At 40.9% G+C, this 25,317-nt stretch overlaps 1 protein-coding gene across 3 annotated transcripts in view; it reads right to left on the bottom strand.

The window, feature by feature from the left end:
- The window catches only part of SLC38A5 (solute carrier family 38 member 5), a 151,532-nt gene that overhangs the window by 33,784 nt on the left and 92,431 nt on the right, over positions 1 to 25,317 (bottom strand). For 2 of the 3 annotated variants that reach the window (XM_077476626.1, XM_077476619.1), the window contains exons 3-5: positions 16,667 to 16,845; positions 11,508 to 11,564; positions 9,496 to 9,577 (exon numbers count right to left, since the gene is read on the bottom strand). In XM_077476626.1, coding sequence (XP_077332752.1) covers positions 9,496 to 9,577; positions 11,508 to 11,564; positions 16,667 to 16,761 — 234 coding nt within the window. In that variant the 5' untranslated portion in view covers positions 16,762 to 16,845. The remainder of the gene's footprint in view (positions 1 to 9,495; positions 9,578 to 11,507; positions 11,565 to 16,666; positions 16,846 to 25,317) is intronic. The other variant, XM_077476634.1, reaches the window with a different exon arrangement.

The raw sequence follows: 25,317 nt of genomic DNA on the forward strand, positions 1-25,317 counted from the left end.
GTTGATAAATCTGATCTACAAGTACCTCCAAATCCTTTTCCATCACCCAGGGGAGCGCCATTTATGTTCAATGTACATACAAGATATTATTGCTTTAAAGCTGCCCTTACCCCAATATCATTACAGTTAAAAGAATTCTATTCTGCTGATGCTATGCTTTTATACTAATGCTGGCCATACACACTATACGAAAAATCGTCCAAACCCGTCTTCAAAGAACGAAGTGGACATAAATGAAAGCATTTTTTTGTTCTTTTTTTTTTTTTTTTACATATACCTAGTGCAGACAGTTCAATTTATCATTCGTTAGAAAATTTCCAAATTTGAACTTTTTTTGGCTCAAGGATTATTGATTTACTGCCCAAAAAGACAAATGTACTGTCTAAATGACCAAATTTTGCCCGATTTTTTGTATAGTGTATGGCCAGCATAAGACCCACATTAATCAAAGTATTGATCACATTGCCATACAAGATGCAAACAATCGGCAATGAAATTTTTGTTCCAAATGCTACTAATCTGGAGCTTGTAACCCGTTGAAAAATGGCACAGCAAGACTTCAGCTTGTAGACAGTGAATTGGTGTATCTCCGCAGTGTGCCGTGTATGTTTATTTCTGTCCCTGCCGACTGGTCAGTTAAATAAAAATGACTGTGGAGAATTATATGTTTTTCCAAAGCTGCCTGGTGACCAGCGGAGCCGGATCACGACAGCTTTCTAGAATAGCTCTTTGTATTCTTATGATAGATGGATGCAGCATGCTGAAGTCCCAGTGGGGAGAGGATCATCAGCACTATAAAATAACTGAGCTGAAGTTGAGCTATGAATGCATGATGGGGGAATGACATAACCTTTTTTTTCTATTTATGGTTTTTATTTATCTTCCAAGAAGGTTTTGACATCTAAATCCAGATGCACGTACCAAAATTCCTGCTGAACCAGCTGAATTTCGATTTGTGTGTACCCCCCTCTGACTAACAGAAGCCGATTATTAGACCACTTTCTGTTGAATGGTCCTGCTGGAAAACAAGCATTTAATCAGCTGCTGCAGCGCTGATCAGTGGTTGGTTGTGGGAGTCCCTGCTATCACAATACAATAGAGCGGCATGGGAGACTCCTGCATCCACATCGCTTATAAAGATGCAGGAATGTGAGCTGTACAGAAAAAAAAAAAAGGTTTTTTAAGGTTTTAGGTTTAACCACCACCCCCCCTAAAAAATAAAAAAACATGAAAAAAAAATAAAAACAGAAAATCAGCACAAGGGACATTACATGACATCTTGTGCTGTCGACTTCTGCGTTAGTTTAACCGCTTGCGGACCAGTCGCCACAGTTTTGCTGCCTACGGGGATACCCGCGATCGTCTTATGGAGAGGAAGAACGGGGGAGATGCTGATGCAAACAAGCATTTCCCCGTTCTGACTAGTGACAGGACACTGATCACAGCTCCCTGTAATCAGGAGCAGCGATCAGTGTCATGTCACACACAGGCCCGCCCCCCCACAGTTAGCATCACTCCCTAGGACACACTTAACACCTGCAGCGCCCCCCTCTAGTTAACCCCTTCACTGTCAGTAACATTTAGGCTGGATTCACACCTATGCATTTTTAGTGCTTTTTGCATTTTGCAGATTTGTACTACAGTCCATTCCCCATGGTTTCCTATGGAACACGTTCTGTTGTGCAAATCTGCAAAATGCAATAAAAATGCATAGGTGTGAATCCAGCCTTACACAGTAATCCGTGCATTTTTAATCGCACTGATCGATGTATAAATGTGAATGGTCCCAAAATAGCGGCAAAAGTGTCCGATCTGTCCGCCATAATGTCGCAGTCACGATAAAAAAAAAAAATCGCTGATCGCTGCCATTACTAGTAAAAACAAAAATATTAATAAAAATGCCATAAAACTATCCCCCATTTTGTGGACACTATAACATTTGCGCAAAACAATCAAACGCTTATTTTTAGTTTAAAAAAAAAATCGCAATATGTAGAATGCCCATTGTCCTAAACTGAGGGAAATTATTATTTTTTATATATATTTTTGGGGATATTTATTATAGCAAAAAAACAAAAAACAAAACAAAAAAAACAAAATAAAACCCGCAGAGGGGATCAAATACCACCAAAAGAAAGCTATTTGTGGGGAAAAAAGGACGTCAATTTTGTTTGGAAGTCACGTTGCACGACCACACAATTGTAAGTTAAATCGACGTAGTGCTGAATCACAAAAAGTGCTCTGGTCTTTGGCCAGCCAAATGCTCCGGGGCTGAAGTGGTTAAATCTTCCATCCTCTGATCTCCTCTTCTTCGCAGTTGTAATCTTCTGGTGCAGCAGGGGATAAAAGAGCTGAGGGACTTAACAGTGAGCACTATGCCCACCCTTTTTGCCTCCCGTCTCCATTCATTGAAACCATACTACAGATTCTATGAATGAAAAACAATCTATGAATGCAGGAGGCAGATCTTTTGCTCATTCACCCATCCTCTATTTAGAAATTGAATTTTATTTGTGGAAGCTATAAATATAATACAGCTTCTATGGATGGATGGATGGATGGGAGGTGGGCAGAAAGGGCAGAAATGGTCAGGCACCCTTGGTGTATAAAATAAATAAGTATCAATACCGCTGCGGCCATTATGGGCCTTGTTTGGAAAATGCTGCTTGCTAGGCTGACCTTCTAGCCTCAGTACTTTCAAAGTCATTGATCTGGAACATGTATCCAATAAAGGCAGTCGGAGCAAACTCAGATGCTATTTACATAAGTATTCCAGATCATTGACCTAGAATAATAAAATAAGATCAGCAGACCAGCCAGACAGCCTCTGTTTCCTTTAAGGCCTAACTCTGGGCGTCTGGCTGAGTACCAAGTACCAATTTTTATTCGGTACCTGATCCCACCTCCGCAATCCTTGTCTAGGCAAAGATGATATTTCTTGTCTAACCCCCTCCTGCTGCCTCCTGGACATGTCAGATGTCTCAGAAGGCTGCAGGACCATTTATAGTGTTTCAAGCAAGCTTGGGCATGGTTCCTCAAGAAGCCATAGCCGGCTTCCATGTCCAAGATGGCAGCTCTGAGGATGAGAAGAACCAGCTGGGAAGACAGCAATGGTAAGTCTCTGATTTTTAAAAGTTAGCAACTACAGTATTTGTAGCGGCTGACTTGGGGGGGGGAAAATAAATAAAAATGAAGTTCCTCTTTAACCTCTTCCCGTCCAGCGACATACCCATACGTCGCTGGGCTTTTCGCTGGTTTGCTGGGATGATGCCTGCAGCTGCAGTATCTTTTTTTTTTGGAGCTGGCGGTTGGCTCTCTTGTAATAGCAATTGGTGTGGTTTACCAGCTGCTCAATTGCCATTACAAGCAGCGGGAGCGAGGGGACATCCCGCAGCCTTCCATGGCTCTCTCAGGCTCTCCCAGCCGATGCAAGCTGGCCAGACAGCCAAGCAAATCCAAGATGCTTTGATTGAGTGTTCATTATAGTATACCGGAAGCAATGACATGACATCACTTCCGGTTTACTCAGAAACCATCTGCGCCATTTAAAAATAAAATAAAAAATAAAAAGCATTCAGAAACTTGGCGATTTGAATGCTTTTAAAGTGCAGAGAATGGATTTGGGGTCTTATAAACCCCAGATCTCTCCATAAAGAGTACCTGTCACATGCCTATTGCTATCACAAGGATGTTTACATTCCTTGTGACAGCAATAAAAGTGATAAAAAAAAATAATAGCAACAGTATAAAAATAAAAAAAGTAATAATTAATGTGCCTCTGTCCACCTGTGCTTATGCGCAAAGGTGAACTAATGCTTTGGTCCCGCACACAAACAGCGATCGTCCCGCCCTCGTATCGCCACGAATATCAGATCATGGGCAGCAATTCTAGCACCAGACCTTCTCTGTAAATCTAAAGTGGCAAACTATAAAGGCTTTTTAAAGCGTCGCCTATGGATAGTAAAATGTACGCCGGTTGTCGCTGTTGCACGGGCGTGTGCAATTTTAAAGCATGACATATTGGGTATCTATTTACTCAGCATAACTTCATCTTTTATAAAATTGGGTTATGTATTGTGTTTTTTTGCATTGAATTGCAAAAAAAAGTTTATTTATTTTTTATTACCCTTTGACATAAAAAATTGCCAAACCCACTACTTTATTCTCTAGGGTCTCTGCTTTCAAAAATTTAAAAAGTTTGGGGGTTCTAAGTAATTTTCTAGCACAAAATACTGATTGTTACATGTGAAAAAAAAGTGGCAGAAAAGGCCCGGAATGGAAGTAGTTAAGCTACTGAATGCCCGTTCAATATTGAAGCGTGATGTAGTGGGGGTCCTAAAATGGACACATTAGGACTCTCACTGCTTTGGAAAGAATATCTCCATATACTGCCTGTTATAACAAAGAAAGTATAAAACAAAGTTTCATAACTTGAACTGATGGAAAACATTTTGTAAAAGTGATAGGTCCTCCTTAAAGACTAGGTTGTGTTGACAGCAGGGCCATTCTAATAAGTGGGGGAAAGCGGGCCACAATGACAGCTTTGGTGAGAATGCAGCTGGATGGCTGACATTGATAAATAGGCCATATCTAAAATAGTTTATAGCTCAGCGCTGGGCAATACAGCAAGAAAAAGTGATTCTGCGTTTTACAGGAGAGATGTCTCTTGCTGGAAATAAAAGGGGGAAGTATAGTATATTTTTTAGAAAACACAATCTACAGTATGTTATTATTACAATTCATATGTTAAAGTCATTACTGACGTCAACATGTTTTGCTTGTTTATCTTATTTACTTATTTATATACAGTGCCAAAGCTTAAAAGTAGTTGTAAACCTTAGACATGAAAAATGAACAAAGCATATCCCTCTGTAGTGTGTACTTGCCTAAATTAAGAGCTGTGAGTGTCATTCTATCTGCTGCCTCCTTCCTCTGCTATCAGAATGAGTCACTTATGACAAATTGTTCTGACACCAAGAGAAAAAAGGTGACAGGGGAGGGACCTCTAGCAGGTTGACAGCCTCAATTCTGTTCCTGTGTGGAGGAGGGTGTGTCTCTTCCCTCCAATCAGCTCTCAGAGATCTCGTCACTGAGCTCTGCAGAGTGCAACATCAACTTTCCACCCGCTTTTATCTGGCAGCTCAGACAAGCTTTAAAATTCAGCATTTTGAATGGCTGTAGAGGAAAGAAGGCTGCAGATAAAACACTTAGCTGAAAACAAAGCCTCTGTCACCTCTGAAGGCACTTCCATCTTCACTTAGTCTTCCTTTCGGGTTCGCCGACTGTGGCTGTGTGAGTGGCTGGAGCAGCGATGACGTCACTCCCACACATGTGCACGGAAGCCGCTGTTTACCACACAGGACTCTGAAGGAGGGGCACAGGCATCCCGTTCCTTCAGAGTGCATGCGCCGATAACATCACCAGTTCCATGTACTGTAAAGGTCTCTTAAAACGGTGCGAGTTTAGGAGATATTTACAGTACCCATTAGGGAAGCCTTAAGGGACCCTTGCTCAGCTCCTCCATCGACATATGTCCCAGAATGACTTCCGGGTACTGCTGTGACTGGCCAGAGCAGCGATGATGTCACTCCGGCGCATGCGCGTGGGAGCCGTCAGTGACGGCACAAGCCCCTTCACTAACGGCACGCTCGTGCATGCGCTGTAGACATCGTGCCAGTTTATTGGAAAATATCTGCTTAACCGTGTTGGTTAAGGAGATATTTCTTGCACCTACCTTAATCTAGACTTACCTGTAGGCTAAAGTTGTCTGTAAGGGTTTACAACCACTTTAACAGCTGTCGAAATATCAGCTTCACAGGGATTGCATTGTTTTTGATTTTTTCTTTTTAACCAACAAGTTTTGGGATGTTGCTGCAAAGACAATTTCCCTATAATAGACACAGACACACACACACACACAGACACAGACACACGAAATTGTCTGTATTGTCAAAAGTATTGAGATACCTGCCTTTACACACATGAACTTTAATGGCATCACTGTCTGGGGTCTGTAGGGTTCAATACTGAGTTGGCCCACCCATGGCAGCTTCAACTCTTCTGGTTTAGGAGTGTGCCTATGGGAATGTTTGACCATTCTTCCAGAAGCGCATTTGTGAAGTCAGGCACTGATGTGGATGAGAAGGGCTGGCTCTAATTGATCCCAAAGGTGTTCTACTGGGTTGTGGTCAGGACTCTGTGCAGGCCAGTTCAGTTCCTCCACCCCAAACTCCCTCATCCATGTCTTATGGACCTTGTTTGTGCACTAGTGCTCAGTCATGCTGGAACAGGAAGGGGCCATCACCAAACTGTTCTCACAAATTTGAGAGCATGAAATTGTCCAAAATGTCTTGGTATGCTGATACTTTAAGATTTCCCTTCACTGGAACTAAGGGGGCCAAGCTCAACCCCGCACCATAATCCCCCCTCCACCAAATGATTTGGACCAGTGCACAAAGCACATAGACACATTCCTATACCTTGTGGACAACCTTCCCAGAAGAGTTGAAGCTGTTATAGCTGCAAAGGGTGGGCCAACTCAATATGGAACCCTACAGACTAAGACTGGGATGCCATTAAAATTTGTGTGTGTGTGTGTGTGTGTGTGTGTGTGTGTGTGTGTGTATATAAAGGCAGATGTCCTAATACTTTTGGTAATATAGTGTAGCTGCCCCATATACATAAAGCTTTACAAATTATACATAGGACTAAAGAGTTTATGCATTAAAAACCGGACAGGATTATCAACATTAGGGTCATTTATTTTACTTGTATAGATAGCAAAAAGTCTGTAACTAAAGGGATATTGGCTGAATCAGTAGGATGAAAATACAGAAGTATTAGCTTTCCTGCCCTACAAAGTAACCAAATATGTATTAAAAGCTTGCTTTTTCACTTTATTGTTGACCTGGAGAAGAATAAAAATAGTCAGAAGGTCCACAGGAAGTGAGGTCTCACTTCCACAAAAGTCTACATCTTAACCCCATCATGACCCATTTCTCCCCTTAGTCCTGTGGACACTCTGTCTTTGTATTCTTCTCAAAGTCTATTGAGAGTCAGATGAGGAGCCGCAAGGGCACAGGCAAAGCTGGGATTTTATTTTGGAAGTTTGGGGCAAAGAGGGACAATTTAGGCCTGACAATTCTGAAAGGGGGATGGTGGAAAGATGGGTGCGTAGAGGGATCTTTTGGGTCAGCTGAAGAGTTTGGATTGTAAATAAAAAACCCCAAAAAACAAACCAAAAAAAAAAAAAAACACTATCTGCCCATCTGGTGGTATGAGGCTTCACCCTGGCCAGTTTTCCCCGGAGCTAGATCTTGTTGCCGCCCAATTCTGTAATGTGCTCAAGCAGGGGTGATCTTGGTTAAGGCTCGGTTCACACAGCGGGCGGCACGACTTGCAGCGACGCGACCTGCACACGATCAGCGGCGACTTGCAAAACGACTTCTGTATAGAAGTCAATGCAAGTCGCCCGAAGTCGCCGCAAAAGTAGTACAGGAACCTTTTTTCTAAGTCGGAGCATCTTGAGTCACTCCTATTAGAACGGTTCCGTAGTACAGAACGGAGCGCGACTTGTCAGGCGGCGAAGTCGCCTGGACAAGTCGCCCCTGTGTGAACCGAGCCTAAATGTTGTCTTTCTGGACATCCAAAGGCCAATTAATGGTAACCTCCTGGTAATTCTTGCCAATAATTGTTTATTTGGTTAAATATTAATTTATCATTTTTGACTTGTTAACCTCTTGGTATGGCTGTCATGGCCAAATTGTCAGGGCTGGGCTCAGCCCTTCCTTCTCAGAGCTGGCTGCTCAGCTGTCGGCTAATTACCAGCCCCTATCTCTCCACAGTTACTCAGCTGTTGATGATATCCTGCTAGTCAGTCCTGTCTACTTAAGCCGTTTAGCTCAGTAGATCTCTGCCTTCACCTTGGTCAACATCACAGAAACTATGCGATCCTGTTCAAGACTTGCTTTGCCGACATCCCTTCTGGCTCCAGATCCTGCTTGCTGTTCCACTACATTGATCCCTGACTTCTGGCTTGCTGACTATCCATTCCGATTGCTGAACTTTGGCTATGTATTGACTATGTTTGTTCTTTTTACTTTTATTCTTAAACAAGTGTGATTTACCTGTACTTCTGTCTCGGCTCAATTTCATGGTTTCTGACACAAATATAATCCATGTCACTCAGTCAATGTCATTATTTAAAGTGGAACTTTAACCAGAAAATTAAGTCCTGCTTGATCACTTCAGGCTGGCCTGTTTGCAGGTATAGGAATGCAAAACATTAAAAATAAGTGCCTATAATGTTTAAAATCCAGTAATACACCTTCTCATCCTGCTCTGCACATGCTCAGTTGCTCTCTATTTTTAGGCACTGTGCCTTATTTGTAGAGGTCTCTGGGCACTGGGCTTCAGCAAAACGGCAGCCTCCAGCAAGAAGAAACCCGGAGCAATGTTGGAGGCAATTTACAGCACACACTAATTTTCATAGCATAATTATTAATGTGGAATGTATGCTCCTTGCTAAAGAACATTATTTTTATCAAGTTGTTATGAGTACAGTTCCACTTTAAAGTTGAGTACCAAGGACCTCAATTGACAAATCCATTAGTTCTGCGTTATCCACTTAATGGTATTTTAACGCCACACTTTCTGCTTGCATTATTGGATAACCTGGTGTGACACGCAACCGGTAATGGCATTTCCAAAGTGATTGGAAAGGCTTTAAACACAGAAAATAATGATTTTTCAACTTTTACTGCAAACATAAATCCCAGGACACGGTCCTTTTTTTTTATTATCAGATTTTCCTCAGATGCTAAAAACCGAGAACAACAATGAGAAACGTTCAATATAAATAGTTTGCCCTTTAAACTCCTATTTTTGTGCAGGTCTCTTGGGATACATCATACATTCTTCCCCTGGGACACAAGTGTTTCTAAGAGCCTCTGTGACTTATATTTGCTTAAGGTGTTTGTGCATTACCATCCAAGTCTATGGGTATGCAAAAGTGTTTGAAGCATGTCAGATCCAGGTCAGAAGTTGGTCAACTGCTGGTCTAAGGCCCCTGTCAAGAATTCTGAATGAACCCAAAAAGTGACCACAGCACATTGACATAGACCCCTAGGGTTTTAGAGATACAATTTATTACTTTTGTTTGCCTGTGCCCTCTTATAAGGTACCAATTTTTTAACGAAAATTAGCCCTATGTTCTATTTGCAGACCGAAGGTCATACTGTGTCTTGTTCTTATTTTACTCTTCCTGAAAGACAGGCCATTCGCTACAAAGCGCATGCCATTTTTACTTCATAACGTATAACTGAGTGCCTGTCCTATGAGGAAATGGTTCACTTATTATACACAATGGACCAAGACATGGGTAAGATAGCCAGCTTAGTGTAGGATGGAGCTTAGGGAATGTACAGTTTTATGATCTGGGATCTTTGATAGAGGGAAAGGTCTAGGATAAGCAGTACAGGATATTGCGCCACTTACATCGGTGAAATGGGTTTTCTGACTGGAGACATGTTTCAGGAATCCCTCCTGCTCTTGGCTGGCTGGCTCTTCAGCTTCATATCTGGAATATATACAGAAATTTTACTAAACACGCAAAAACATACGTCATCCCTATCTCAGTCCATGTGCAGACTATTCACTGTACAAACCAGCCAATATTCAACTGCAAATATTAGCTCACAGACAACTTTGTTTACCAAGAAAATGAATCTAGATATGAAGGACATAACCAGTGATCCATCTTTCCCCCTTGACAAGTCAGAATTGGCAACGTCCCCTCATTTTTCCACTGCCATAGTTTACCTAGCCCAGCTTAGAAATGTATGACGATGGGACCTCCTATGTCCCAACTATAGTCAATGACCAATACATTTGCACATTATAGTATCTCCTTCTAAGCACCAGAGATTGTACTTGTGTAACTGAAAAAGTCTTAATTTTTCAGAAATGATTGCCATTTTTGCTAATTGCATTGGAATCAAAAGGGTAGGTGGATTTAAGATAGCTTTCTTGTAGTACATTATTGGAGTTTTTTCTTTAAGGTGCAATGGGCTTGAATAAGATGAATAACGATATAGATAAATGTTGGAGATGCTTTTAGGGATGAAGGAACAATGACACATATTTGGTAAGAATGTCATGTGGTGAAGGAATTCTTGTATAAATTATTGGAGATATACAAATTGGCGTCTGGAAACAAGATGCAAGCAAGCGTAAAGGTCTCGATACCGTCTACAATACCTGGATCATTGAAGTTAATAAAGATGGATATTCTTCACCATATGTTAAATACAGATAGCACAATAATAGCCCAAAAATGGAGAAAAATAAAATGGCCCTACAATAATGGAATGGCTTTATGAAATGAACGAAATACAATATATGGAAGAACAGATAAGGAGAGAAGGGATGGAAAAAGATCAAAAGCCCATAATGTGGCAACAATGGGATACGTTTCGGACCTCGATAAAAATTATTCAATTTTTGTGAATGGGAAGAGGAAACACCATAAAGAGGTGGAGGGAAGAGAAAGGGAAAAGAGAAGGAAGGAGAAATTCTTTTTTTTAATGGAAATTATTAAAAGTGTAATAGTATAGAATGGATGAATGGCGGGGATGAATGGTTGGGAAGAATAGAGTATGGACATGGTAAAAGAATATATGTCAGATGGTATAGTTTAGCATAGGTAGTATATGTCAGATGGTATAGTTTAGTATATTATAGGTAGGATGTAAAAATGATATATAATACTAGTTCTGATGAGGAAAGTAATTTATATGTATTTGTATAATTGTTTTAAATTTAATAAAGATTGAAAACAATACATTTGCACATTATAGTATCTCCTAAGCACCAAAAATTGTACCTGTGTAACTGAAAGTCTTAATTTTTCAAAAATGTTTGCAAAATTCAGCAGATTTTGCCATTTTTGCTAATTGCATTGGAATCAAAAGGGTAGGTGGATTTAAGGTAGTTTACTTGGACTACTTTTTTTGGATCTTTTTCTTTAAGGTGCAATGGGCTTTAAATGGCTTCTAAGGGTTAGAAAAGCTTCTATTCATTTATCCTGGACCGGTTCGTGTGTCAAAACATTACCCCTCATTATTTCGCAGGAGACAAAAAAACAGAGCAATAGGTGCCCCCGTCTGTGGTACCCCCCCCCCCCCCCCTTCTCTTTTTCCCTTTCCTTCTTTGTAAATACTTATTTTGAATTGAAGACTATATGGGCTTCATAGGGCCCTCCAGAAAACATACAACAAAATTCCCAATAAGCGCCTGGAATCACTTTCCCTTAAAACAAGCTTCTGGATCCCCTAACTCCTAGACTTTCCATTGTGGAATTACTTGAAACCAGGCCGGACATATGTCTGGCCTTCCACTTATTTTTATGATGTTCTATGGACTTTGTTACATGAGGCCTAATGGTCTGTTATTGTAGATGATACAATGTTGTTAGACTCCAACTGTTTTATATGGAGTGTTTTACTTTCCTTGATTTACCCATTCCCACTCTTCCTTGTATTCTTTGTTTTTCTCTGGCCTTTGTACTGAAAAATGCATGAATAAAAGAATGCAAAAAACACAATTAATTACACAGAAAAAGCAAAAAAAAAAACAAAAAAAAAAAACACAACACACAAAAACCCACTAAGCTAAATAAAGAAAAGACAGAAAGAATCTCTGCAATGTATATTATATACATATATATATACACAATTTATTAACTTGACCCTTCCTTTTTTTCTATTTTATATTCTTTTTTTGTGCGTAGTGTCTGTTCTTTGTTAGTTTTGTTTGTTCATTTTTAATACAAGGGTAAAGATAATTCCAATCATTATTTGTTGGAACATAGATATTAATTATTGACATATGGTATGGGCTAGATATACCTTACTTGGGTTCGTAGAGAGACATGAGCTTTACGGTTATAAATTTAGATTGAGAGATAGAGATAGAAAAAACCCATTCAGTTAAACTTACAAAAAAAAAAAGAAAGAGAAGTTAAATTTTAACCAAAGACAGACAGTACAAAAAGTACCAGTTAATTACAAAAAAAGGGCAACAACAAAAATACAAAAAAAACACTAAGTTAAATAAACTAAGCTATCCTAAATACACAAAATAGCACATTTTTTTCCAGCAATTTTCAACCAAGTATCTCAACGAGTAAAACAGTTTCCGCTTGCGTGAAATTTTGTAAGAATCACTCCTCGTATCCCTACTTTTCCTCAATGTTTTGTAAATTTGATCTACATGGCAGATATCTCACCAAAGGGATGGTCAGACATTTTCTGGGATCTGTGGGACACAAAAACTCACTATGACCCGCTTTTAGTTTAGCCATGCAGTGAATGTGGTGCAGGTGTGATGAGAGCTTTGTTTGGATTTCTTCATTAGAAAGGGAATTATATGCCATCAGATACAAAGAAATTTTCCAGAATTTTGGAAAAACTGAGACAAGATTAATAACTGCATTTAGTGGTTGGGCATGGTGGTCACTGCCCATCTACATTGCCTGATCATCTCAGGAGATGCTTGGTATGGGTGCATTACTTGCTTTTATGGATGCTCAAAGGCGAGAGACGATGAGGCAATTACGGTCTGAATGGAAAACAATTGCAGTGCCAATATGGTGCACTCCCTGTTCCAATGTTCTCAGAGTAAGACTCAACCATCTAAACTGGTCTTTCTGCTACTGTCTATGGTACATTATTATTATGACTAAGTTACCTACTGTACAAATGCAATAAAAAATATATTGAAAGCATCCCTAGAAAATCCCCATTGTTACTTGAATAAACATTGAAAGCTCATTGACATGACACATCCCTAGATCATTTGCAATTTTGTGGAGAGAGTTATTGTTAGCATACAACGTGTGATTCATCACAACCATCATTAGACACCTCAAAATAGGAAGAGCACAAACCCTGTGATGGAAAAGACGTTTATTGTGTGGGATTGTCAAAAAAATTGGAGTGTACCCACTTCAGCCTCTTGAATTTCTTTTAAATCTAAAATTCGATTTCCTCTTTATATTTCCTGTTTGATAACAACACCTGCATATATATAGCGGAGACAGATACAACAGCATCTTTTCCGGGTAAATACAAGGAAAGGTCCAATTCTATATCAGAATCCTGTAAACATCATCAATCATTTTGTTTAGAAAAACGTGGTTAGTCCAGCAGAAAAGATGTCCTCATATCTGTAGCTATAAATAAAGTAATACAGATGTATTAATAAAAAATAAAAAATAAAAAAATAAAAAGAGAAGGCCAAGCGAACTGATAAATGTACAGTTGCAATAGGCATGCGTGATTTGTTTTATCTGTCATAGGATCCATAGTTCGGTTGTGCCATTCTGGTAATGCACACCTGCCAGACTGTACAGCTAGGACCTAGACCTTTCTGCAGACTACACTGCATTTAAATACAATCTGATCCAGGACGTTACCTGGTTTGTGACTGGACAATACATACTTAAAGGGGTTGTTAAGGCAGTGTACACAAGCACTGCCAGCCCCACTGCTAGTATAACCTGTAGTATATACTGTATGCCGTTTTTTTAAAACTCATCCTCTAAATACCTTATTCCTTCTCCCGATCAGCAGTCATGTGACCGTCCATCACACTCTCTCCTTCCGATGTATGTACTAGGGAGGGAGGTGCCGAGCTCTCCCTCTGAGGTCTGCTGAGCAATGGGTGGTCACATGACCGTTGATCAGGGAGCAAGACTAAGGTACTAAAGAAAAAAAAAAAAAAACACAGCATACAGTATATACTACAGGTTATACACTTGTATGATTGTGAGCAGAAATGTTTGTACTGCTCAGAACAGTGCCAAAAGGGGAGCGGCAGCTCACACACAGACTAGCTGACAGGCAGGGAGGGGAGGACACAGGAGGCACATAAACGGACCATGGTGTCAGGGCTCAGCAGCCACTATTAAAACGTGGTCAGTTTATGGGGGGGGGGGGGTCAGAAACTGGCATGATCAGCCAGGTATTTTAGGTGATACAGGGGGCCATTATTACACAATCACTGTGCTGTATAGCATGCTTTAAGGTAACATAATCCTTTTTTCTTTTTTTAAAGGGTAACAAGCCACCCCAAACCCCCCCCCCCCCCCCTTCTATTGATACTGGCTGCTGAAGGATCTACTCTGCCTGGAGGGGATCTATTCTTACTGGTGGGGGACCTATTGTTGCTGGGAGTGGGTCTTATATCACGGAGGGGTCAGTTATGGCTGGGAGAGATCTACTGTTGAGGGAGGGGACTATGGTTGCTGGCTGCTGGAGAGTCTATTGATGCTGGCTGTGAGGAGATCTGTTTCTGCCGAGGGATTTTGTTTCGGGTGGCCCATTGTTAATGGGTGGGTGGGGGTCTATTGTTGCTAGAGGAGGCTTTATTGTTACTGGCTACAGGTAATCTATTTTACTGCTTTTCTTGTTATTAACAAATTCCATATCACAAAATTATACTTGGTTCTGTATTCTCTAAAAAGGGCAGTAATGGGAGGTAGGTAGGTAGGTAGGTAGGTAGGTAGGTAGAGGGTGCTCGAAGGTGGGTAGAGATGGAGAAAAGGGGCGACTCCGTAAGGGGGTATTCCAGCACCTATTCTCTGATAGTGGCTATAGCTGCTGGAAATAAGTGCATGCTAGAAATCCGACATGCTGGTTGTACCGGCGTCAAATTGATGGGTACAGTTTACCCATACATGGATTGGTCAGTCCCTCATGAAGCTGCTGAGATTTGAACCATTTATGGTCGGCTTAACTGCAAAAAGTAGCTTGTTGTTATAGCTCAAATATATATATATATATATATATATATATATATATATATATATATATATATATATATATATATATATATATATATATATATCTTGTTAGTAGTTTCCATATGGTCACGTGACAGCAATACCCCCCCACTTGTTAAAGCTGAAATAAACCCTCCCTACCCTTTACAGCCAAGGAAACGCTCATCCAAGGCTGGCCATATGCTGATGGACATTCAGCCAGTTCAGTAGGGATCAGCCGGATTTCAATCAGTGTGTGGCCAGTGTGTGGCAGTCCTGCTCGACTGATGTTGAAGGGAGACGCTAGAACATTTTCCACCAGCTATTTCATGGCTTGACAGTTTGGTTTTGAGCAGAAGCAACTGTGACAGTTTTAATTCATGGCATGCTTTGAATGTAATTGTTTTGCGACACATGTAAATCAATGGGTTTAGTTCCGCTTTAACACTGAGACAGAGTATATTGCTCCATGCGGTTGTGCAAGTTCTATGTCACCTGCATATACCATTTCTAAACAAGGAAAAGAAGATCTGTTCAGGAGAGGTTTACACAGTCAGGGTGTGTCCTCATTCATGAGAAAGCATCCGACATGGGTGTGTCACCTGAACAGGAAGAGAGAGAGATAAGGGCTCCGACAACGCTGCTAGGAAGCATTTTTAGCTTTTTAGCTGTGGCAAGCTAGTGTTATCGGCCAGAGTGGGGGCATAGATTGGAGCGGGGCAGAATGAACTGGAAAATGGTCAGTGGCGATTACATAACAAAGAATGGATATTACAAAAAAGGTGATTTATGGACTTGCGTATAGAAATACAAAAGTGAGATTTCAGTTTTTGCCTCGAATTCCACGTTAATGGCAAGTGTTTAAAGTGATCTTTTTTTGTCAAAAACAAACATGTTCTACTTACTGCTCTGTGTAGTGGTTTTGCACAGAGCAGCCTGGATCCTCGTCTTCTCCGGTCCCTCTTTGGTGCTCCTTGCCCCTCCCTCCTGTTGAGTTCCCCCACAGCAAGCAGCTTGCTATGGGGGCACCTGAGGTGAGTCACAGCTCCGTGTGCCCATTCAGACATGGCAATGTAGCCCGGCAATGCCCCCTTTCTCTCCTCATTGGCTCTCTGACTTTGATTGACAGCAGCGGGAACCAATGGTGCCACGTCGCTGTTTCAGCCAATGAGGAAGGCGAGTCCTGGACAGCTGAGTCTCTTGTGCAGCATGGCTGGATCAAGATGGATCTCAGGTAAGTATTTGGGGTGGAGGGGGGCTGCTGTACACAGAAGGCTTTTTTATCTTAATTCATAAAACTTATTAAAATAAAAAACCTTCTGCCTTTACAACCACTTTAAAATAGCATGTGTAGCTTAGCCCTGGATATGTTCACAAGTAATAGAGAAGTTATAAATGTACTGCAAAAGGGCAAAACTTTTTTTTTTTAAAGCTGTGGGTAGAGTGGGGAGGGATTAGAACCCCTGCCAGGTTTTTATTGCTGTCTGGGTCCCTCTAGCGGGAGATTCACCCTCTCAGTTTTCCTGGTGAATGTCATCACCAAGTGAAGTGAAGTGAAAGAAAAAAAAAATAAAAATCACAAGTTTTGGGTCGTCACTAGAACAGGTATAGAGGGGAAATCTTCCAATGGGGACATCTGTTATGGTGACAACCCAGGATTTCCCCTAATTTGGAGGGATAACCTCAGCCCCCATTTTGGCTATGGGATAGGACAGGAAGTGAAGTGAAGTGAAGGCAAGGCAAGGCAAGGGGAATACCTCCCCCCCTCCCCACCAATCTCTTTACTGTACCAAAAATTAACAAAAATAAATAAAATATATTGCCAGAACCCCCTCCTCTGCTCACCCTTCCTCCAGTGTTGCTCTTGTATTCAGGCTTTCCGACACACTTCCGTTCAACATATGAACATCTTCTCCATCTGCCAAGTTGTCCATCTCCATAATGGGTACACGGCACGCCTATGTGTGAGCGGATAACAGAAGCAGGAGTGTAAAGACCGCGATGTGTAGAATACTGACCTGGTACTGGAGAAGAGACAGCAAAATTAGTGAGGATCAGGATGACACCCCACTGGTCTACAGACAGAAGACGCCAATATCTTATTATATTTACAGCAACAGAACATCTCATAGTTTTTCTAATGTCAGCATTGGTTGTCCCATAGATGGATCGAATCCGGGCCACTCCCTGCTGAACATCTATGGCCAGCTTAACCACTTCACCCCCGGAAGAATTTACCCCCTTCCTGACCAGAGCACTTATTGTGATTCGGCACTGCGTCGCTTTAACTGACAAATTGCGCTGTCGTGCGACGTGGCTCCCAAACAAAATTCATGTCCTTTTTCTCCCACAAATAGAGTTTTCTTTTGGTGGTATTTTATCACCTCTGCGTTTTTTATTTTTTGCGCTATAAACAAAAAAATTGCTATAAAAATATCCCCCCCCCCCAAAAAAAATATATATATATATATATATATATATATATATATATATATATATATATATATATATATATATATAAAAATAAATAACATTTTCCCCCTCAGTTTAGGCCAATACGTATTCTTCTACATATTTTTGGTAAAAAAAAAAAAAATTGATTGGTTTGCGCAAAAAAGTTATAGCGTTTACAAAATAGGGGATAGTTTTATTTTATGGCATTTCTATTACTTTTTTTTTTTATTAGTAATGGCAGCGATCAGTGATTTTTATCATGATTGCCACAGTCACATTTATACAGCAATCAGTGCAATTAAAAATGCATTGATTACTGCGTAATTGTGACTGAGACTGAAGGGGTTAACCACTAGGTGGCGCTGTGGGGGTTAAGTGTGTCCTAGAAAGTGATTCTAACTATAGGGGGGGGGCTATGTGTGACACTACACTGATCACCGCACCTGATTACAGGGAGCTGTGATCAGTGTCACTAGGCAGAACGGGGAAATGCTTGTTTACATTAGCATCTCCCCGTTCTTCCTCTCCGTGAGACGATCGCAGGTATCCCCACGGACATAGAGTCCACGGAACCCACAATCACGCTCGCGAAGCTCCCGACACGCACGCGCCCGCAACCTGCCTCTTAAAGGGCAACGTACAGGTACGTGATTCTGCCTGTATGTGTCCTTCTGCCGCAGTAAATCTGCGTGAGGCAGTCGGGAAGCCGTTAATGACATCATGCACAGCTCTCTCTCGTGAGAGTTTGCCAGGAAGGGAGGGGGGATGAGTCACAAAGGGGCCAATGAGAGCTGCAGAGCTGGAGGTGTAAATCCAGGAAGTGAACAGGCAGCAGCTTCAGCTGCCCACAGTTAAAATAGATGCAGTCAGACTCAGTGGAGGGAGATTTCTGCAGCATATTTGGTAAGTACAGAATCACAGTATATAGAAAATAATATGCAAAGTAGTTGGAGTGAAGCTTCAGAATGGCAAAGATGTTTTTATTACAAATTATGCGAGCAGACTGCAGTTCCTCTTTAAGCTTTAATGTTGTGTGTGGCCTTAGAGTCTTCAGTATGAAGCGAAAGCACAACGTACTGCACTTGGCTGAGCAGCTGTCACTCCCCGTCTGAGCTTCCTGTGTGTGATTGGTGCACAGAGGTCTGCAGGTGTCACAGTGCGCCACTTCTCCGGGCAGTTATATGGATAGAAATAGGTTTGTACAGTACACCATTAGAGCTTTTCTCTTTTCCCCAACCACAATACAGTATTGATGAAATGTCATAACAAGTGTAAATTTGTCTCTTCTGCTTCCTGGACAGCTGTGACATGCTGAAAAGCCATCATAAAAACAAAAAACCGCTAATACTTGTTTTTATTTGATCCTACATATAAACAGTCACAGCCAATACATTAAAGCAGAACTCCTGCCAAAAATAACAATCTACAAATAGGACTGCAACTAAGGATTAATTTTTATAATTGGACTAGCTGGCCGATTTTTTTAATCAGATCACTCTTTATTATTACTTTTTAATACAATATACAAAAACATCACAGACAACATACACCTAACATACAACTCCGGACCGAAATAAGATGGGGGTGTAAAAAAAAAAAAAAAAAAAAACACCCCCCCCACACAAAAAAATAAATAAACGCCTCATAAAAGCACCCCCCCACCCTCCTCTCTCCCACTACATTATATATCCAAAATGTCCGTCCATCTTCTCCATATCTTTTCAAAGTTCCCTGGGCAACCTCTGGGTAAAAACATATACTTTCCTTAACTAATATTTCCCTTATTAAGACGGCTTTCACACCAAGCCACCCATAGCGTCGGCGGTAAAACGCCGCTATTTTTAGTGGCGTTTTACCGTCGGATTTGCAGCGAATTTAGGCTGCTTGCGGGGTGCTTTTATCCCCCGCTAGCGGCCGAGAAAGGGTTAAAACCACCCGCAATAGGCCCCAATAGCGGCATTTTGCCGGCGGTATGGCAGCGCTGCCCCATTGATTTCAATGGGGAGCAGCGGTGGAGGAGTGGTAAGCACACCGCTCCAAAGAAGCAATTTAAGGGTGGATTGCAGGCGCTATTTCTAACACTATAGCGCCTGCAAAACGCCCTCGGTGTGAAAGGAGTCTTATATCTTCCATTCCGCTATTGTAGGTGGGCTTGATGATATCCACTTTTGCGCTATGAGCTTACGCGCCTGAAATAAGATCCTAGTTAATGATATCATGTATTCCCCCGGGATATCCCACTCATCTAAGATACCAAAGGCAGCCTCCCGGTTCAGGAGACATCTTGGTCCCAAAGCACTATTAATCATTGACATCACTTCATGCCTATCGCGATGGGGCTTGGGGCATCTCCATAATATATGGATTAAGTTTGCTGGACTCCCTTTACATCTAGGGAATTGATGGTGAACCTTGGCCCCCCAGATGTTTTTGAACTACATTTGCCATGATGCTGTATCTCTATGTTTCCATTTAAATAACTTCTCTGGTGTGCAATGAGCCCTGTGTAATATGAATATGTGTGTTAAATTTTGTGTTGGGGATAGAGATATTGTTTTGATTAATCGGATAAAAACCTAAAAAAAAGTTTGCTGTATAAGTGAGTCATTATGCAAAGTTAAAAGGGGTTGTAAACCCTCGTTTTTTTTTTTTTTCCTAAACAAACGTGACACTTACCTCCACTGTGCAGTTTGTTTTGCACAGAGTGGCCCCGGCCCTCGTCTTCTGTGTCCACATTGGCAAAGTGATCGTCTAAGGTGGACACCCGTGTGGGCACGCCCCCGAGTACTGCATCTGTGACCATTCATTCATACAGAATGCAGGACTCGGCCCCGCCCTCCGGCACTGCGTCATTGGATTTGATTGACAGCAAGAGCCAATGGCTGCACTGCTATCAATGTAACCAACCAGGACACGAGACACCAGCTAGAGCTCGTTCCCGGCCAGAGGATGACATTATTCAGGTAAGTAAAAAAGGGGGGGCTGAAGCACTACAGACGTTTTTTCACCTTAATGCATTAAGATGAAAAACCATGAGGGTTTACAACTCCTTTATAAAGAAAAGATCATTTTTTCTTTGATTATCTATATGACATATATATATAAATGTAATTAGATATAGGAAATGAAGGATATTTTAACTGGGAGTCAGCCATGAAGCTATATGAAGGGTAGAGGGGGAAAATAAATCTTTTATATTAAAATAGTACTAAAGGCTGAGACTTTTTTGCATGGATATAATCATTTAAAATATAAATATACAATCCTGGTAAACTTTTACTTTAAATGTAATAGTAATGCCGTAAATTACCTCCAGCTTATCTGGGTTCAAATGCAGCTTTTCCCTGCACAAAGACCCTAAAGTGATTGTAAATGTTGGATTTTTTTTTCTTTTAAACAACAAATTTGTTATACTTACCTGCTCCGTGTAATGATGTTGCACAGAGCATCCGTGATTCTCCTTCTGGGGTCCCCTGCCGATGTATAGTATAGAGTGCCCTTATAGCAAGGTAAAAAAAACTGCCTGTAGAATCACTCACTTCTTTCTCCTGCCCAGGACTACATGTCCCAAAGGGCATTGCTCTTCACACATTCACATTCATAAGTTTTCAGTCATTTACTGCCATGTACAGACGATGTACTGAGTTGTATGTGTGCTGCATTGCATTTTCTGATTCTGTAATCAAATAATGCATTCTGTATGCAGGCCAACTAATAGATTATGAAAATAGTTGACAACTATTTTCATAATCCATTATAATCAGTTATGCCGATTAGTTGTGTAGCAAGGTCCCAGGCCTCCTTTGGTCTGATGAGAACCTCCAGAGCCAGGGATATATGGTGGGTGTAGGTTAGTTAAAGTTATTAGGCGCCAGACACTTCTTGAATGCAAAATAAAGTTTATTTCTTTAACAAGCTTCTTTACCAAGCTTGGGGGAGAGAGGGTTAGGGCCAGGACACCCTTAAATAGTTGCAAGGTTAATTGGCAGACTCTGAGACTTCAATAGGAGGACAGCCATGCAGGGAAAGGCATCCAGCAAGATGTCACATCTGCATGTGCACGATTGCTGTCTATGGCAACAGTCTTTAACGGTCCCTAACACAAAGCGTAACAGTTCCTTTACTTTCCCTACAATTGCTCCCTGTAGTTCTTCAGCCCACTGAGCTCCTGGTCTCTCACTAGACCCACTGATTCACTGCCACTGAATCCCTTGAGCGCCTCCAATCTTCACAATGGTATCTTCCACAAGAGTCATCCACGCTTCTCTGCTGGGTCCCTAGATTGACATTCTAGATACCTCTCAAGCTTCACCCCACTGGCCTGCTCAGCCCCTGGCTTGACACAAGCGGCTGTGCAAGCGTCACCTCCACTGGCTGGGTCCTTGGCTTGATTCCCACTGAAGTTTCCCGATTCTTCACCGTCCCCGGCTGGTGAGAATGCTGCTCCATTACTTGCTTCAGTTACTCACTGTGGTCCATGTGGCCTAGTCCCTTACTGGCAATAGTTTCCCCCTTTACCTCAGACCACGACAGGTTCTCCGGCCAGCAGAACCATCACTTCTGGTTGGATTGCAAGCCACAATCCCATCCCTGTGCTGCACTCTTGGTTCTGGATAGGCCCTCAGACAGCCTAGCAGCCAGACGTGCCCAGGGCAGGCCCAATCTCCGGCCTAGCAGCCTGGGCAATACGACACGCGTCCACCCAGACACCCATCCAGGTGATACAGAACATTGAACACCTGACTCCACCCAAATATATATAGGCTCTCTCAACAGCCCAAGGGATTCAAGAAAACCCCTGCCCAAAGGCTGGGATACCCCTATACCCATAACCTGACCTTGGGTTGCCCTTCTATCTAGTACCACCAAGTACCCGGCCACCTAGTGGTACAAGAAAAAAGTGCAACAAGGCCAAACTTAGGGAGAAATCAATGGATCTCTAAAAATCAACCAGGATGACTATTCCTAGTAAGTAAATTTATGAGGAGCAACCCTGCCTAAACACCAGGGTGCTACAGTTGTTTCAGCCCTATATACAAACAAATAACTAATTAAAACTACCAAAACCAGCTTTTACTGCAATTTTCAACATCAATCCAGAGATTTCACAATCCATATTCTTTTTTGGCTGCTAGATGTTCGGTCCAGTCTGGTGGCCTGCATCTGAGCCCAGGTCATTTTTGACCCACCTGAGCCTATGAGTGCACAGTGAAAGGAGAAGTAGCACAGCGATGAGCTCATCTCTCTGTCAGTTTATGCCTCCTAACCGCATGCTTCTTTTCAACATACAAACTGTTTGGCTTCTTATGCTGCTTATTCCTCTCACTCTTCAGTTCTGCTGTACAGAAACTGTAAGAGGTGGATATATGCATTTAGAAAATATATGTAATGATGTATTAAAGTGGCCCTAAATGATATCCTTCCGTAATTAATCCATACGCATCAACTACATAAAGGCCTTGTAATCTATTTTTCATTAAATCAATTCGTACTTTGTTTTTCTGCTTCCTTATAAGTTCATAAACTTTTACCATTTCCCCTCACTTTCATTTTAACCACTTCAATACAGTGCACTTATACCCCCCTCCTGCCCAGACCAATTTTCAGCTTTCAGTGCTCTCGCATTTTGAATGCCAATTAGTCATGAAACACTGTACCCAAACAAAACCTTTATATATATTTTTTTTGCATAAATAGAGCTTTCCTTTGATGGTAATTAACCACCACCGGGTTTTTTATTTTTTGCGACATAAGTGAAAAAAAAGAGCAAAACTTTTGAAAAAAAAATAACTTTTTAGTTTCTATGATAACAATTTTGCAAATAAGTAATTTTTGTTCAAATTCAAATTTGGCCAAAATGTATACTGTTACATCACTTTGGCAGCAATAATCCAAATAAGTGTATATTATTTGGTCTGTGTGAAATTTCTAGACTACAAGCTATGGTGCAAATCATTGAAAATTGATCACACCTCATTTCTTGAGGCCCTGAAATGTTAGGAAAGTAAAAATACCCCCCAAATGACCCCTTATTTGAAAAGTAATCAGTCCAAGGTATTTAGCAAGAGGCATAGTGAGTTTTGTAATTTTTTCCCAACATTTTTGGGAAAATTAAGAAATGATTTATTTTACACAAAATTATCATAACAACAAGTTATTTCTCACACACAGCATATGCATACTTCCAATTACACCCCAAAATACATTTTGCTACTCCTGAGTATGGCGATACCACATGTATGTGACTTTTTCCCAGCCTCGTCACATAAATAGGTCCAACATGCAGGGAGCACCATCAGGAGTTCCAGGAGCATAAATTACACATAAAATTTCCTAACGACCTATCAACTTTTGAAGGCCCTGGAGCACGAGGTCAATGGAATTACCCACAAAATGACCCCATTTTGGAAAGCAAACACTTCCACGTATATTCTATAAGGCATTAGGAGTCTTTTGAACGGTTAATTTTTTTCCACAAGTCTTCGGAAAACCTTGATAGAAAAAGGAGAATAATATATAAAAAAAAATATATATATATATATATATATATATATATATATATATATATATATATATATATTATCCCTTATGTCTATGTGTCTGCTGGGTCTAGCCTGCTTCTTTTAGGAGGAGGATAACCCACATAAGTACAATATCGCTGTTCATTATTCATCTCATACAGGCATGTATACAAATGGGAATGCCCCAAAAATCACTTAGCACGGGCATATACTTGAGCCATCATGCTCCACATAGGAAGGTGTATATGTATCCCTGGCATCCCAGCAGAAACAATATAAGCTGGGACTATGTTCCCAGCCGACCTTATTACTTATTATATTATTATTTTACTTATATGACTTATTACTTTTATATACAAAGCGGATTCCATTCCATGGAGGTGATCAACCCTACAATAGGGGTGTTTATTATCTCGATTTGATCACCATTCAAAATATAATTATGAAGTTATATTCTAAGACATTATCCATCAATCAACAGTTCTGATCCACTAATCCAAAGGCTTGATCTATAAACCCACAGTTCTAGTAAGCTTATACAAAGTCTTGATCTATTTACCCACAGTTCTGATCCATTCAGCCAAGAAGATGTTCTATTGGCTAACAGTTCTTAATCCCTTGCAATGGCTTGATTGATCAATACACAGTTTAATCACGTGTCCAAAGACATGATCTATCAAACCACAGTTCAGATCAATCCATCTAACATGGTCAACTGACCCAGTAATCACTTTATCCAGAGACATGATCTACGAATTCACAGTTCTAATCTACGTGGTCTGTCCACCAATAGTTCTGATCCACTTATCAGACATCCTGACACAAAACCTGATTACTAATCTATAGTCTTGATTAGTTTGCCTATTGAAATCAAGTTTTCAGATTTCCCCAGGGAATTTAAGTGATTATACCCATTCATTACTCTTTAATGCTAAGGAGGTACCGAAGCTGCAGGGTACAATAACCTACTCTACCAGCACGCACCATCCATGTGAAACTCAGTGGCCACGTGTGTGAGTCATGCCTGTGGTTCTCATAGGAGAAGATAAAAGGACTTCTATGTGAAAGTACCTGAGCCATTACTATGGAGCACACCCTTGTACAGACGCGAGGAATAATAATAAAAAAAAAAAGTGTGCATAATTATTCACGTTAATCACGCACGTACAGATTATCAGCCAAAATTTTAATTATTATTCATAAAAAGTAGCAATATATGAAACTGAAAAAAAAAAAAAAAAAAAAAAAAAAAAAAGCAGGTCACCGCAGGACTCCAAATTGCTGTTCTCTGTGAAGGTGAACAATCCCAGTAAGAGCACACCTTAGCCCCCAGCTGATGGCAACATGAAAAAAGACACCATGTCCTTCCAGCTACAAGGAGGTAGAAGTGGCACTGAGGGACCTTCAGACTTGTCTATCCCCGTGCTTCCTGTTAACACATGCCTGAACGTACATTAATATGAATGCATCAGAACAGCCCAAAAATCAGACATGCAGTGATTTTCTTATATATATATCTAT

Source organism: Lithobates pipiens, unplaced genomic scaffold (genome assembly GCF_037356315.1).
Source record: "Lithobates pipiens isolate NorthernLeopardFrog02 unplaced genomic scaffold, aLitPip1_a1.2 Scaffold_1, whole genome shotgun sequence".
Taxonomy (NCBI): Eukaryota; Metazoa; Chordata; class Amphibia; order Anura; family Ranidae; genus Lithobates; species Lithobates pipiens.